Genomic DNA, 16,875 nt, shown 5'->3' with positions numbered 1-16,875 from the left:
TAAGTCCCTGTGGATTGAGTGTGTGTGCTACGTGGAGAACGGCTGGTTGGAAATAGCTAAATAAATGCAAGTGTAGAACCACATACTGCAGAAAGCTTTATATAATGGTATATTGTGAGCAATAGCTGTAGTTGAATGCATTGTACAGCTAGCTACTGTGTGTAGGCTATATGGAGAGAGTAAGATGTATAACTCAAGGGCCTGACAGAAAATATGAATCATGAGTTGATGTTTGACTAGTAGGCCTAACCCAGTCAAGTCATAGGTATGTGATCATTTAATTGGTCTGGATATAGTCAGAAAAACATACTATGTAAAAAAAAAAAAAAAAAAAAAAAAAAAAAAGTAGATGACCTGTACACTATTGAAGTTTACCATTTTCTGCTATTGAGTTCTGTATGGAGGCTGCACATCCAAATTGGGTTTAGACTAGCTTAATGAACACACGCTTGAATATAATTAAATAGGACGACAAACAATACCTTGGTTGATAACCACAATATTTTATATGGACATACTCTAAATTGTTAAAGCATAATAGAGGACTGAGGGAGAGTAAAGACAGAACTGACATTATGATTTAATGAAAATCATGACATTTAAAACAGCATCAGTCACAAAATATATACAAAGAGGGTTTGTTTATTAAATAAATACTGCACCATGTAATAAATTAATCTACTCATGTACACTATGTGAAATGGCATTGGTCCAGAAGGTCCTCTGGCTTTCTCTACCTTTGATGTCACAGTAGGGCAGTTGTAGCCACACCATTGGCTTAGCAAAAGACCACCTGGCTAGAAGCCAACTCCCCACCTAGTGTTGTGGAATGTTTCACAGTAACACGTTTCCTCCTCTGCCCTGCAGAGAGCTACTCAATTCATCCCCACCCTGTTGAAGCCTCGCCTTAACCAAAACACCGAACTCCGCAACCACACAAAAAGATTGTCCTTTAAAAAAAAACATTAGTGTTTCAGTTCCTTTCTGCAATGTATCGTCTGGACCCAGCCCAGCATTGTCCCGCTCCTCTTACCAGCCTTTTCTCTTGGCTTTCCATGAAGGGATGCCTTCTTTGTACCTCCATTCCATCCATGCAGCCACAGACTTCCCACCACGTCAAGTTCTCCCGTTAAACCAATCCCAGCCTCTTGACCGCTCACGCAAACACCAAAGCCCCCAAAATGGCTGCAGTCTTGGTTCTTCAGTTGCACCTCTGCAGCAGCATGTTGAGTGCGTACTCCATGCGACTGCACAGGTCAGCGCTGCAGCCGGCCATTAGGAGGGTGCTCAGGCGCATGTTGGTGGAGATGCGCTCCTCGTTGATGTAGGTGAGCAGGTACTCATCATTCTGTCTGCACAGGAGGATCTTGGTGTGGTCATGGTAGAAGTTCACCTGCAAGGGAGGGGAGGGAGGTTAGGAGGAGTACCAACTAAGCAAGGATTCTGTCACATGGGAGTGGGAATATGTAGACGGTCTGTGGTGAGGCGTGTGTCTAGCAGTCTAGTCAGATTAGAGATTTGTTTTGAAAGGTGTGCGAGGAGTTTGCGTGTGTGAAAGAGTGGCTGGATACGTTTCAATATATTCTCGTTTGTTTGTTTTTCCATATCAGGGAGTTTGTCCCCCACTTTCAAGAAGCACAGTCAAATGGGTTAATCTAAAATGTCTCCCTACTCATTTTAGAGAACAGTCATCTAGAAATAAGACCATAAGCGATATAGCTGTGCAGCTGTACCTGGAAGGTGCCGTCGTTGAAGAGCATCATGAGGGCCCGGTCGGACTTCAGCCACTGCAGCAGGTAGAGCCTGGGGGCCCTGGGGTCTGTCACATTGGGCAAGTCTCCACCATCCATAAGGTTCTCCTCCATGTAATGGGCAAAGTATTTCAAAATGGTGACCTGGCCAATGAATGGCTCTGGAGCCTCGCAGGTGGAGAAGACAGAACAATGGCCCAGCTCGGCATAGTAGTGAACGGTCCTGGAGAAAACACCATTTGGGAAAACAGTTAGAGAGGGATAACAATGGCATGATAACACCCTGTGTGAGAATGGAATGGTTAAGTAATAGCAATGCCTAGGGATCGACCAGGCCAAAAATATCATTTTCTTCTACCTAATAGCTTTGGAATTGACCATCCTCTTTTCCAATGCATTAGTAAGATCTGGAACCAAACTTCAGACAGGGTGGCACTACTCACCTCTTATCTGCCAGCAGACTCATGTGTGTGCCATTGTTAAAGAGGACTCCCACGGTGTGGTCCGACAGCTGGTAGCCAAAGCCATACTTGTTAGAGTAGTCCACCCATTTGGTCACCCACTGGAAGCTGCTGCCCAGATTCTCTTTGGGAAGGTCATCCGCTAGGGGGAGGGGAAAACATTAACTCACTACTATACCACAGAATTGAGAAAAATCTCTTAATTTATTGTATGGTTTAATTTTAATTACATGTTTAGGTTGCCACGGTGATATAAATCAAATAAATGTTAATCTTCATTCAGTTCATTGTGTTTATTACATACCTTCCGGCATATTCTCCAGACACCCTTGCAGCACCCGGGCCACGGTGTCTGCTACACTGCCCATGGTACTGTCCTCAAGACCTGCAGACCAATCAAAAAATATCAAAGACCATTCTCTATGTTTACATTTGGTTTCAAAAACATCCTACTGAACTAGGAATCTAGCCTATCTCAGTCTTATAAAAAGACTGCACATTGATTGTCTCAAATGTAACTGGCACACTTTAAAATCCACTCATACTTAAAAAAAAGATAATATATCCAACTGTGCACAATATAGGGAATAGTGTGCAAATTTACACAAAGCCAAGTCTAGCTCTGCACTTACATTCACTACTGCAGCTGCCCAGGGTGCCTCTGACAATCAAACGGATTGTGTCCTTCAGCTGCTGCTTGTTGGTGCCGTTGACACCTTCCTTGACAGACGCCGCTGGCCTGGCCACGCTGGGGGCCACAGGGAGCTTGCTGCTGTTCTCCGATGCCTGTCTGGAGAGAGGCTGGCTGATAGAAGTCTTCCTCAGGTCATTCCGCAGCCTGGTGAGCTCCTCTTCCTCTTTGGCCATTCTATCTGTGTGCAGAACAAAAATGGCAGTTAGAAAATGGTGTCAAATTTAACTAAGATGGCCACTACGTAGGTAAGATCAGCATTGTTTTTAACCAACTTTGTTTTTTTGTTGCATTTGTCAGGTTACTTTGATACATGTATGCAGATGTATTGAGCAAGTAGACCAAGTTCCATTGCAATTTATTGAGAATGTGAAAGTTAAATCATCCTCCTTACTACTCAGATACCCTTTCAATAAACATTTCACGAGGATAATAAGCACACACAGACAGGGAGTACCTTTAAAGTACTACTTACTCAAAGTCCCCAAGTACTTGGCTTTGTCCTTCTTGCCCCCTCCAAACAGGGCGGCCGCAGCCTTCTTGAAGAAGCTCTTGGCAGGGCTGGTGTGGTGGAGGTCTGGGGCCGTGTGACAGCAGCTGGCCGACAGCTTGTCTGGAGTGAACCCCTGGGAGACACAGAAAGGGAATGGAAGTTAGCCTGATGTCGAGGTAGCCCAGGGACCAAGTATGGATTAATCTCTACCTAAATATGGGTAGAAATGAGGTGTGCTTCTTGGGATAAGTGTTGAGTATGTCAGAGACCGACAGCCTCCCCCTTCCAAACATGAAACACACCTGGGTGAAGAAGTCGTGTCTGAGGATGTCCTCCAGGTGTGGTCTGTCTGCAGGGCTCTTGGCCAGCATCCTGCTGATCAGCTGTTTGGCCTGGGCCGTCAGGGAGGAGGGCAGGGTGTAGCGTGCCTCGCGGATACATCGGTACGTCTCCTTCAGGTTGGTGGTCTCAAACGGGGGTCTGCCAAGGAGCATGGTGTACCTGCAGATGCAAGGGATGGACAGAGACAGTCAGTAACCCCACTAATGACGGACAGTGTTTGGGTCAGACCTATACTCTATCCACCGTTTTACAGTCAAGGGAATAGCCGTGTGTTCACACAATCACAACCAATAAATTGTAGCTGCCTGCACTCACTCAAGATGGTCTAAAGAAAGATGAGTTGAACAGCTAAACTCAAACTTCAACAGCTGAATCCTAACATGAGAAGCATGTGCATAACCTAAACCTATAGTACAATTCTGACTGACACAAATGCCAGGATTAACCCAAGTAGCCGCCAACATATCTAGTTAAATAAAGGTAAAATACACTAACATCTCAGGTTAGGACTTAAACACTTAGGGAATTCAGACATGAATCTGAATGAAGCAAGAGGCTCTATTGAGGTGAATGTGAACATGGAAGTATCCAAACCAAACATACATGACGCATCCCAGGGCCCAGATGTCCGACTCGCAGCCATGGCCCTGCTTGTTGAGCACCTCAGGGGACAGGTAGTTGGGCGTGCCACATATCGTCCTCCTTCGGTTCTCAACGGGCTCCAGCTTGGCAGCCAGGCCAAAGTCCCCTACCTTCAGGTCCATAGACTCGTTGATGAAGAAATTGCCTACGGGGAGGAGGGGCGAGTTAGTGACTTTGGTCATGACAATGAAGACAACCTCAGAGGGGGAAATAGACAAGAGGCAGTCTGTCTAATGAACTTGGCTACGCACATCTTATAAAAAGAGCAACATTCAGCAAGGTAGAAGGATTATTCATTTAAAGCAGTGTTAAGTCAGCTGTCAATGAGTACAAATGTTCTATCAATGACCTGAAGGATGTGCCATTGTCCTAAAACACTACAGAAATGGTGAGCATCCATTTGTTTGCTTAATGGTGAAACAAAAACAATATTTCCGCCAATGATCCAACAGAGACTGGTGTGAGTAGCCAACCTACCCAGTTTCAGGTCCCTGTGCAGGATCTCCTGTTCGTGGAGGTACCTCAACCCGGAGACGATCTGTCGGAGGTAGTACCTCACCTCAGGCTCTGTCAGTACTTTCCGAGCCTTCAGGATGTGGGCCAGTGACTGCAAGGTAAACAAAGGAAGTGGTTAAAAAGATATCACCTCTGTTGAAACCAAAGAAGTAGGCAGCAAAGTCAACCTAGTCTTATTAATTAAAGGCACAACATTTTGCAACAGAAAATGAAACTGAGCATTTGTTAATTGACCACTTTAGTAAAGGTTAGGGGAGGGTTTAACTCACTCGTCGACTGCAGTATTCCAAGAGAATGTAGATGTTGTCTTTGTCCTCAAAGTGGTGGAAGAAGTGCACAATGTGCTTATGGTGGAGAATTCTGTGCAGCTCAATCTCTCTGTCAATCTGTGGAGGAATTCAAATTGCCTATGGTCAAATTAAAATGCACACACACACACACACACACACACGACATGCGCCACAATCAATAAAAGAAAGTAAAGCATTGCGCATACCTTTTCCCTTTGGTGCGGTTTGGAGACCCGCGTGTGTGGAATGATCTTTGCAGCATACACTTTGCCTGATGCCAAATCTGTGAATTCATAACATTTGGCAAATCCTCCCTATGGACAGAGAAGTGTCAGATCGGTAAATCAACAAAGATGTACTGAAAATGGACCAGCGGATCAATGTAGCCTGACGCTCAATATCTCACAGCCATTGGTGTAATTGCATGGACCCACATCGAAACAGTTTCTACACCAATAACGTGATAAATCATAATATTATCATCAATCAAAATGGCTTGCAATAGGCTACTGCAAATGATAACATGAATGTACAACAACTTTTTTCCCCTGGACAATAATGGAATTGTATTTTTTTTTTTTTAAGACTCAGCCAGGTAGAATTCCTAACCAATCTGTTGAAATGAATTTACCTTGCCCAGAACTTTTCCTCGGCAATAGCATTTCCCCATCGTTGGATCCGTAATAATCCGTGACAACTCTTGTGTGGCTTGAATTTGCTCCTCTGACTTCTTCCTCTTGATCTCGGAGGGCTTGTTCGCCGAGTGTTCACACATGGTGGGTTGGTGAGCGATACTCCTGAGTATATCCATGTGTACTCTATAGTGAGAGAGACTTGCTGCATTTGATGTGGAACGCTGAACAGTCGCTCCGAGCTTTATAAAGGAGTGTCCGCCCCTAACAATCGACGTCACACAGTATGGCTCTCCGCCGAGGGGGTGAAAGTGTGATATGACTTCAAACCATGTTCAACAAATCGGTGTTGAAGAACGCACGCAACAACACCTCTGCCTAGCAAACTCGTAGGTATAATATCCATACTGTGAGACAAGCTGCTTCATATGAAAATACACATATGCGCTTTCCTTACTTATTTACAACAACAAAAAAGAAACAAATCATAGCGTTCCTAATATAATGTTCGTTAAATATGTCAAATGTATATATAATATCAGAAAATCTCGGGTACAATCCCATCTCTAGTTATCAAACTGAAACGTTTATCAATTCAATTCAAGAGGCTTTATTGGCATGGGAAACGTGTTAACATTGCCAAAGCAAGTGAGGTAGATAATATATACAAAAGTGAAATAAACAATTAAAAAACTATCACCACCTTCAGATGATGATAAATGATGGTGCCAAATAAGAGACCGAGATGTTGGGCTACTATAGTCCCTAATAAATAAAACACTTACACGGATTTTTTAAAAACACCACCTTTTCGTTAGCATATGTGTATTCAATAGGAACCCTTCTGATAGTTTGGAGGGGTGAGGACGCCACCCAGTGGAACTCAACGGGTCTTCCATACATATTGTGTGCCTCGTTATGATGATGATCAGTGTGAAAAGAACAGATAGAGGCCTAGACAATATGTATTTTTTTTTAAATTATTGCTCAGCCAAATTACAATATGACAATCAGTTGTATATAAAGTTTACATAATTTCACACAAATCAAATATTATACTGTTTGATCACAAAACATGAATAAATACCATGTTTTTCTATTATTTAAAATGTACTGTCTTAATATAATAATATATCTTATGTCTTTCTACTACAACCCACCCCCCACCTGCATTGGTCAGTGTGTGAATATAAATACACTGTATAATAGCTAGTGGCATGACATCATGTGACAAACCTATATGCAGGAGGTGTGTGACAGTTTCACACTTTTTTTTTTCATACCAAATCCAGAGGTGGTTGGTTGAAAGGGAAGTAGCTATATAAGACAATTAGAAACTCCAGTCGTCTTGCTTTACTGTCGAAGTAATCTACTGCAAGGTAAGACGCATTTAACTGTTCTATAATCTTGTTACTATTGTAGTAGTACTATACTTTCACTGTATTGTTACAGTGGGTTAACATGATCTACTTTTCTACGGTAGCTTTTACGTTTGTGCGTTGGAATCTATATATTTAAGACCTGATCACTGGAAGGGAGTGGCAGGTAACCTTGTGGTTAAAAGCTTTGGGCCAGTAACTGAAAGGTTGCTGGTTCAAATCCCTGATCTGTCTAGATGAAAAACATGCCGATGTGCCCACCCTAATTGCTCCTGTAAGTCGCTCTGGATAAGAGTGATTGGTACAATGTAGATGTATCCTTATCTAAGTCCTGAAAATATAAATATATGACATTTAGCAGACACTTTTATCCAAAGCAAATAACAGTCATGTGTGCATACATTCTTTTTATGTATGGGTGGCCCCGGGAATCAAACCCACAACCCTGGCGGTGCCAGCGCCATGCTCTACCAACTGAGCCATACAGGACCACCCCAATTTAAATCCTGATAACTAGAATCATACACATTGTATGTCCTGATATATAGAAACATCCCTATTTATATCCTGATAACTAGAAACATCACTATTTATATCCTGATAACTAGAAACATCACTATTTATATCCTGATAACTAGAAACATCACTATTTTATGTCCTCATAAATAGAAACATCCATATTTATATCCTGATAACTAGAAACATCACTATTTTATGTCCTCATAAATAGAAACATCCCTATTTATATCCTGATAACTAGAAACATCACTATTTATATCCTGATAACTAGAAACATCACTATTTTATGTCCTCATAAATAGAAACATCCCTATTTATATCCTGATAACTAGAAACATCACTATTTATATCCTGATAACTAGAAACATCACTATTTATATCCTGATAACTAGAAACATCACTATTTTATGTCCTCATAAATAGAAACATCCCTATTTATATCCTGATAACTAGAAACATCACTATTTATATCCTGATAACTAGAAACATCACTATTTTATGTCCTCATAAATAGAAACATCCCTATTTATATCCTGATAACTAGAAACATCACTATTTATATCCTGATAACTAGAAACATCACTATTTTTATTTTATGTCCTCATAAATAGAAACATCCCTATTTATATCCTGATAACTAGAAACATCACTATTTTATGTCCTCATAAATAGAAACATCCCTATTTATATCCTGATAGCTAGAAACATCCCTATTTATGTCCTGATGCTAATTTGCATTCATTAGGCACTGTAATGTAACAGTGAACAATGAAAGAAAGGATAGTAAGTAGTATGTTTTTGTGAAGGTCGGTATAAAAGTTCTGGTAATCCATTACCCCTGAACATGCTAGTTTTATTTGGTAAGTAGATCCAATTATTTGTGTATTGTATATTGCACCGAAACAGAAAATACTTATTCAGTCAGTGGACGTGCACCGGACGTGATGACTATTTCTGACCGTCTAGACTTTAGTCAGTTACCTGGCTGATTTCAACATGGATTTGAAGTACTACTCCATGTGATAAAAGTAGTATGAGTCTAATAAACTGTTCTTAAAGGAGGAACAGAAAAGGTTGAGAACCACTACTTTAGGCTACCTGAATACATACTACTACTTTAGGCTACCTGTATACATACCACTATTTTAGGCTACCTGAATACATACCACTATTTTAGGCTACCTGAATACATTCCATCTAGAAGTTTCAATTCTATTTCCATCTCTCTACATTTCTGCTTCTACCTTCCTCTGCAGCTCCCTATCCTGATCCTCCTGTACCAACCATGTCAAACTGCACCTCCACAACCCCCTGTGGGGACAACTGCTGCCCACACACCAGCAGGGGTCAAATCCTGGGTCCGGTCACGTTTGTTCTCATTGTGCTTGGTGTGTGTGGAGGCCTAGCTTATTGGTGGCGTCGCCAGACCAGGCAGGACCAGCTCACCTCCCAAGTTTCGCCCAAGCTAACACAGATCAACAAACCTCAATCGAAATCCTCTAGAGTCTCTGAGAACAGTGAACCATGTCCTGTGATGGAAAGACCACCACTCCCATTCCCCACGGATGACGTGTCAATGTCTATGGCGGCTGGCTACCCAATGGGAAGCCACAGTGGTAGAGCTGGGTGCTATGAGAGTGACTATGAAAATGTGCGACTGGCAAGACCAGAGGAGCCAAAGGCAGCTGCTGGCAACTGTTCAGCAAGCGTGGGTAGTGAGGGGGACTGTATGATGTGTGATGCTCCAGAAGAAGAGGGTAGTGAGGGGGACTATATGATGTATAATGCCCCAGAAGAAGAGGGTAGTGAGGGGGACTACATGATGTATAATGCCCCAGAACAAGAGGGTAGTGAGGGGAACTGTATGAGTGATGCCCCAGAAGAAGAGAAGGAGGACGGCATTTATGCCAACTACCAAAGGGACATCAAAAATAGTGATGCATCTGCTGCAGCTGGACCTAGTGGCTTAGCTGTGCATAGATCCTAATAATTATCTGCAGGATAAATTCTGACCACAACCACAGTCTTCAATAGAACACTTTTCTCAGGGTGATTTTTCTTGTTTGTGGCTTCAAATTGACTTGAGACATTTGAAAAGCAATAATAATAATAAGGTCACACTAGAGAACTGATAAACAAATGACTTGAAGCATGCAATCCTTTAGTCTGGCTGCATATCCAACAAAGTAAATGTGCATCAACGTTATAGTAAACACTGTAAACAAGCATATGTATTTTATTCCCTTCTATTTTACATTCTGCTAACTGCCTTTCTATTCTGGGACTAAGATTTAATAAGGTACTATTGAAGCTTTAGAGGGGCAGCAATAGCCAGCATGGTCTTTTGTAATTCAACTTGCACAAAACATTATGTGGGGCCAATGAAATGACATGAAACATTTGTTAAGAAGTTCTTGCACACCATTGCTTACCATGTAGAGGGGCAATGAGCATATTGCCATTTGCTCTAAGGAAAAGTATTTATGTAACCGAATGAAATGTATATGACTGTAACCTATTGAGACACCGAAGGATAGGGCTTGTGGACTGTGGTGACAACATAGGCCCACACCTGGTCTAACCCCGCCCCCTTGGAGCAGGTGTGTGGCCAATGAGGGAAGGGGAAGCGACAAACCACCACCATGGCATCCTCAGAAAGCTCCTTCAGCAGCTTCTCCTCTAGAACTTTCATCTGTCAGACAGAAATTGGCACAGATATGAAGAAAGGGAATTAGATACTGTGCCTACGTGTGTTGAGAGGTAATACCGGCCCAAAAGTAAGACTTTACTTCAGTGAACAGGGTTGAGTCTTGTGGTCCACCAGGCTTTAAAAAAAAAGTGAAACTTACCACTGCGGGGGCCAAAAATACAGTCACGCTGTTGTATCGTGATAGATCCGTCTGCAAAAGACAAGAAAAGAACAGAGCATAGAAGCAAATGAAGCAGCGCTTCTCGAACAACAGCAGTGGAACTTTTTACTTACATCTCTGACGATATTGGTCATGATTACTGGTAGTGAATCTCTTAATAATCTCCTATATTGTGCGTCATTATTGTGACTGTAAAAGACGTTATGGTAAAATGAAAATGTTCTGCATACGGTTCCAGTGACTTACTGCACATACGGAAATTAAAATAAATAAGAAGCGTGTTCTCAGTCTGTAACGGTTGTCTTCGGTTAAAGGAGAGGAGGACCAAAGTGCAGCTTGGTAAGTGTTCATGATCATATTTATTTAAACTCAGAACACTAAACAAAAAAACAAAGAGAATGAAATAAAACAGTTCTGGAAGGTGACGAAAAACACTAATCGGAAAATAATCACCCACAAAACACAGGTGGGAAAAGGCTACCTAAGTATGATTCTCAAATCAGAGACAACGAACGACACCAGGCCAAACACATAAACACAACATAGAAAAAAGAACATAGTTGGGGTGGGTAGTCTCACGCCCTGACCATACTAAAAAAGACATAACAAAGGAACTAAGGTCAGAACGTGACAGTCAACACAGATATGTCATTTATATCAGTTTTTATTGGACAGGTAGCCTACATGGTCCCTGACCAATAAACTTAATCAAATAAATCAATAAACATGGAATTCATACGGTACCTTCCAGAAATCCTTGCTGACAAAATTGGCCTTAGTATATGTTATTCCCCTCCACCAGACTCTACCTCGTGGGTAGGTCTGCAGCATTGAGTTGATCTCAAACCCAGTACATTGGAACCCAACTGCCGGTTGTTGGGCAGACTTGTCTCATTCGGTTATGCACTTGAGTGAGGACCCAAAAGCGGTTTAACAAAAACAGAGTCCTTTAATGTAAACACAGGGAAGACATAGATCCTCTTCAGATGTAGATAATGGAAAAATAGACAACCCGCAGAGAGGGCGACAAATGAAACAAAAAGTCCTTCTGATAATTACAAAAGAGCCCCCTTCTTAGCAGCAGAGAAGAATAGCTGGGTTAGCGGCGACAGGCTGCAGGTCTCTCTGGGTAGGCGCGGGTCGTAGAGGAACAGTGGTACCTGATCTCACGTAGCATCAGATGAACTGGACACAGTACAAACGATAAGACAGTTAGCTGAGTACAGGATGCACCTGCCAGGCAGATTCCGACAGGACAAGGATGAAGCAAACGAGACGATAGTTTGTTTCTGGCATGAGAAACTCAAACGAGAATCTGACAAAGAAAGAAGCAGGAACAGAGAGAGAAATAGAGACCTAATCAGAGGGAAAAAGGGAACAGGTGGGAAAAGGGTGAACGAGGTAGTTAGAGGAGATGAGGAACAGCTGGAGGAGGAGAGAAAGAGAAGGTAACCTATTACGACCAGCAGAGGGAGACAGAGTGAAGAGAAAGAACAGGAACAAGACATAATATGACAAGACATGACACATTCATTGCAGTGAGTATAAAATGACATTCACATCACAACTAGTCATGTGGTGACAGATAATAGTTATATTGTTCTTTCATGTCAATGCTCAAAATACTATTGGGCATAACTGAGTGAATGTCCCTGTCCTTTGGCCTAAGTGAATGAATAGACCTTTGTTTCATTCACATTTCCCATCTTGAAGACAACAGGTATGGATACAGGTTTTAGTGTGAGAGATCTCCCTTGTACAGTATGTTTGTAGTTGTATGAGCTAGTCAATATCTGTCTGAGCATCTGGTTAAAAATATCACTGGACTAAGGCCTGGTTGGTCCATCAGTTAGTGTCACCGTCTACAGCATACAGCATGAATCCAACCCACAGCCTTTGTGAGGGCACTCTGTCCATCTTCCATACCATCTCTCCTCTGTCCAATAAAACACACAAAATACAAAAAGTTGTATTTGAAAAAAGTATAATATGACTAACAATACCTTGAGCTTAAAGGGCACTTTCAGGCCTGGCATCACAAACACAACCCACAGCCCCAGTCAAGATGGCCGACATCCACAAGGTAACAGAGCTGTTGTTTTGGTAGCTGTAGAGGAGTCTTGTGTTGTCCTCCATGGTGACATCCCACTGCTGTGACCATGCAGAGAGGTCATATGAGAGTGCACAGTGTTTGATAATAAGTAGGGTCTGGAGTTTTACCTGGTTAGGTACAATGAACCTAGGTATTATTTCAGCAGTGTTGGGGAAGCGACTCTGAAATCATAGTTTACCAAACGACCAGTTACTGCACATTGGAAAAAGATAAGCTACACTAAAGCTACCCTTAAGATATATATATTTTTTACCTAACTAAAGTATTTCACCACATCCAAGATACTTTGTGAAACATTATCATATCTAAATCTGACTTTGGGGTCAGATGTTAACAGAATGTGTAATTTAGCCTATTAACCCCGCCCCCCCCCAAAAAAACAAAACAATTAAAGTGAGAATTAAGAAGGTCTGATACTCTGATACCAACAATGTATTTATTTGATTTAAAAAGTAGTGTAGGTTCAGTAGTTATCTTCACCGCTATATAATTATTCTCACTATAATTATATGACCATCTGCCGTCATTTCTACATACAGGATTCATACTACACTGAACAAAAATATAAACGCAACATGTAAAGCGTTGGTCCCATGTTTCATGATCTGATATAAAAGACCACAGAAACGTTCCATACGCACACAAATCTAATTTGTTTACACCTCTGTTTGTGAGCATTTCTCCTATGGTATCGACAGGCATTAGCTACGGACAACGAAAACAATTAATTGCATTTCATCAATGGCAATTTGAATGCACAGAGATAACGTAACGAGATCCTGAGGCCCATTGTCGTGCCATTCATCCACCGCCATCACCTCATGTTTCAGCATGATAATGCACAGCCCCATGATGTCGCAAGGATCTGTACATAATTCCTTGAAGCTGAAAATGTCCCAGCTCTTCCATGGCCTGCATACTCACCAGACACTTCACCCATTGAACATTTTTCGGGAAGCTCTGGGTCAACGTGTAGGACAGAATGTTCCAGGTCCGCCAATTGAAGAGAAGTGGGACAACATTCCACAGGCCATCAACACCGTGATCAACTCTATGCGAAGGAGATGGCGCACTGCATGAAGCAAATGGTTGATCGATACTGACATGTTTTAAATGTATCTGTGACCAACAGATGCATATCTGTATTCCCAGTCATGTGAAATCCAGAGTTTAGGGACAGATTCATTTATTTCAGTTGACTAATTTCCCTGTAAACTATAACTCAGTAATTATTAGAAATTGTTGCATGTTGGGTTATATTTTTGTTCAGTATAGAATGAGACTCATTCAGTTAGTGAAATCCACGGGGCAATGAAAGAGGATGATAAATTGCTACATAGGCTCACTCGTTAGTAGAATATCAGCTCTAATCTGCACATTTGACTTTCTTTTCCTTTTGCCATGAACACTAGAGGTCGCCACAGTAACATTCTAAATTAACATTCTAAAGCGTCATCGTCCAGAAACTGGTACTGTACTAGTGCTGCTGTGCCATTCACCTAGCGTCCAAGATCTAGCAGTTTAACCTAATATAGATAACAGGGAAATGTAATTACATTACTGACGACAACGTGATCACTGCTCACAAATTCAGTCATGTTCCACGTATATTACCATTTAAAAGTCCTATTTTCATTATTAACCAGCGACATTATAGCAAAAATCGAGTCATTTTTTCTAAACTTCCAGACAGAGCACAGCATATAACCCACTTGGCAAGCGTCAAATCCAGATTGACAGGTTCTGCACCAATCAAATTCTACTTTCTTCTTCTTCTATGATATAATTGTGGTCAGCAAACAAACGTTTAAGGTGCTGGAGTGTGTGGTCAATCACAGGTTTACCTAACTCGGTAAACCTGGAAAATAAAAAAGAGCCCTAATAACTTCTAAAAGACCATCCCCAAATTCCCTTCCAACCCCCGTCCCCGTCCAACCTCAATAATCCTACACTTCAATCTTTCCCTCCCTTGAACATACTTACAACAATATAACAACACATGCAAAATCAAAATCACAGTTTCATCAACGATACACTCAAGACAGAAACCATTCACATTCTTGCCAATCAGATGTAATGACGGGTTCAATGTACAATGTCCTAGACGCAATCGAGCAAACACCACCTCTTCCTTCCTAATCTGAATTTTGAATCTTGGTCCACCTACCTTTCTTTGAAGGGCATATAAATGCCGGCCCTTTGGCTCAGTCTGATATCTTCTGCCACACATCTATCAAATGGCTTTGATCTTACATTTGGCCTCACCTCTACCCAGTGGAGCATGAGCATAAATTATATCTCATTTTAAAGCCCTTTTGGCAGTCTGGTCAACAATTTCATTCCCTACCACACCGAATGGGCTGGGACCCAGCAGAATCTCATTACTACACCCAGTCTCTCGATTCTCCACAATAACATTAATGCCTCCAATAGTAGGTCACTCATATTAGATTTACCAGATGATAAACTATTCAACACAGACAGGGAATCTGAGCATACTATAATTCTAACAGGTTGTACGTCCTCCACCCTCTGGAGGGCAACTACTATCACCAACAGTTCAACTGAGTATACTGACAGTTCATCTGTTAGTCTTCTACACTTCTACATATCTCCACAATTCAGGAATGTTAGCACCTGTTCCTGTGCTCCACTATCTGGGTCCTTGGATCTATCTGTGAAAAGCAGTAAAAATGCATAAAAACTTCTACCAATGTAATTGTCAAACAGTTTCCATATATCACTGATTTATAACCAATATTGTATTTTCTCTACCAAGGTGAGATCATCAACAGGATTCGGTAGTAATCCCAGAGGAACATCCCCTATCAGCATAGAAGGGCCAACCTCCAAAACCAATCAGATTACGATGTGAGCCTTTCTTTTACGCCTGCTATATTAGGATAAACTGTTTGGGTGAGCCTAGTTAACCCAATCAAAGTATTTTTCGTCATTGATGAATGGTGAAAGACTACATTCCCCGTCAGCTCAACATGCTATGTGATTGTGAACGGTTCTCGCTATCCCGTATCGTTGGGACATCCCTAACCAATTGAAGATGATCTGGTGAAATGGTTAAGGTAAGGTATTAGGGTTATGGTTAGGGTAGGGTTTAGGGTTAGGGTTTAGTATCGGGAAGTCCCAAGGATCCCAGATAGAACTAACCGACTGTGAACGCGCGCAGTCGCGTGTCATTGCGCGCTCTCGTCTGGCTTGAAAAAAGGGGACAGCTCCGTTGCTTAAATCCAGAGGGAGGCACAGGCGGAGCATCTCTGGGTATCACTCGCTGAATTGAACACAACACATTTGGAAATCTGTTTGTCATTTAGTGGCACGCTCCAGGACGCACCTATGCAGGTAGTTGTATGTTTTTTGGCCCTTTATTTCTCATGACATATTTGTAGTCATATATGCCTGTGAATTTTTTGTAAAAACTGTATGGCAATTATGGTAATCAAGCGCATCTGGCCACACTGTTACTAAAATTGTGCCCTGAAAAGGAGAGAGCTACGCATGAAATCGTATCTGTATACAGGCAGAGTGACAATATGTTTTTAAGCAAAAACGAACTGATGGTGAAGAACATACGGTGTCAATATGGGGGTGGGGGTGCTTTTCTACATTAGCCTATTTTACATTACTATGGATTGAATTAATAGCCAGCGATGAACTGTAACGTTAGTTGTTCGCTTGAATTCAGTAATTATCTTACAGTATTATTTTATTAGCCTAGCCTGTGTGAGCTGGACCAAATGAACCCACATTAGATCTATTTGATGTTAGATACAATTGGTGTTAAATGATTAACATTTCTTATTTATAAGCTTGTATAGCTAGGCTAGACAGAAACAATACACCATCAAATGTAAATGAAAGTGTAATGCATTTTGTTGTGGAACTTTGAATGGTTGCAGTTAACTGCATCAACCTTCTGTATTCATTTTGGATTTTACATAATCATTTTATAAGCTATAAAAATGTTTTATTAAAGAGAGCCTCTCTCTCTCTCATGTATTTATATATATATATATATATATAGATATAGAAACTCCCACTAATTTATTGGGTAAAACACCAATGTTTCAGCATCACTGTGCCTTCTTCAGGGTTATGTCATGAATACTTGAACCAGGTTATGTAGACAAACAGTGAAATTAGTGCAACCAATGACAATAG

At 41.4% G+C, this 16,875-nt stretch overlaps 2 protein-coding genes and 1 long non-coding RNA gene across 4 annotated transcripts in view; 1 reads left to right on the top strand and 2 right to left on the bottom strand.

Moving 5' to 3' along the window:
• Positions 1 to 568: 568 nt before the first annotated feature.
• On the bottom strand, positions 569 to 6,050 carry LOC118374477 (serine/threonine-protein kinase PLK2-like). The gene is made up of 12 exons (XM_035760898.2): positions 5,818 to 6,050; positions 5,393 to 5,500; positions 5,166 to 5,282; positions 4,858 to 4,987; positions 4,342 to 4,525; positions 3,699 to 3,897; positions 3,379 to 3,529; positions 2,845 to 3,084; positions 2,517 to 2,597; positions 2,195 to 2,354; positions 1,734 to 1,974; positions 569 to 1,393 (listed from the first exon to the last, which is right to left on the bottom strand). Exons 1-12 carry the CDS (start codon positions 5,995 to 5,997, stop codon positions 1,202 to 1,204), a joined length of 1,983 nt encoding a protein of 660 aa, XP_035616791.1. The 5' UTR covers positions 5,998 to 6,050; the 3' UTR covers positions 569 to 1,201.
• Positions 6,051 to 10,627: 4,577 nt separating this feature from the next.
• LOC127931736 (uncharacterized) lies at positions 10,628 to 14,051 on the bottom strand. The gene is made up of 3 exons (XR_008142781.1): positions 13,624 to 14,051; positions 12,590 to 12,737; positions 10,628 to 11,771 (listed from the first exon to the last, which is right to left on the bottom strand). It is a non-coding gene; the product is annotated as an uncharacterized LOC127931736 (long non-coding RNA).
• A 1,850-nt stretch (positions 14,052 to 15,901) lies between these two features.
• LOC118374479 (ras-related protein Rab-3C-like) overlaps positions 15,902 to 16,875 on the top strand; it is a 59,281-nt gene continuing 58,307 nt past the window's right edge. Inside the window, exon 1 of one of the 2 annotated variants that reach the window (XM_035760901.2) lies at positions 15,902 to 16,056. In XM_035760901.2, the coding sequence (XP_035616794.1) occupies positions 16,051 to 16,056 (6 nt within the window). In that variant the 5' untranslated portion in view covers positions 15,902 to 16,050. Of the gene's footprint in view, positions 16,060 to 16,875 lie in introns of both variants that reach the window. The other variant, XM_035760900.2, reaches the window with a different exon arrangement.

This window comes from Oncorhynchus keta, chromosome 9 (assembly GCF_023373465.1).
Source record: "Oncorhynchus keta strain PuntledgeMale-10-30-2019 chromosome 9, Oket_V2, whole genome shotgun sequence".
NCBI lineage: Eukaryota > Metazoa > Chordata > Actinopteri > Salmoniformes > Salmonidae > Oncorhynchus > Oncorhynchus keta.
Note: the sequence above shows the minus strand (reverse complement) of the source record. Positions and strands in the feature narration are given on the sequence as shown.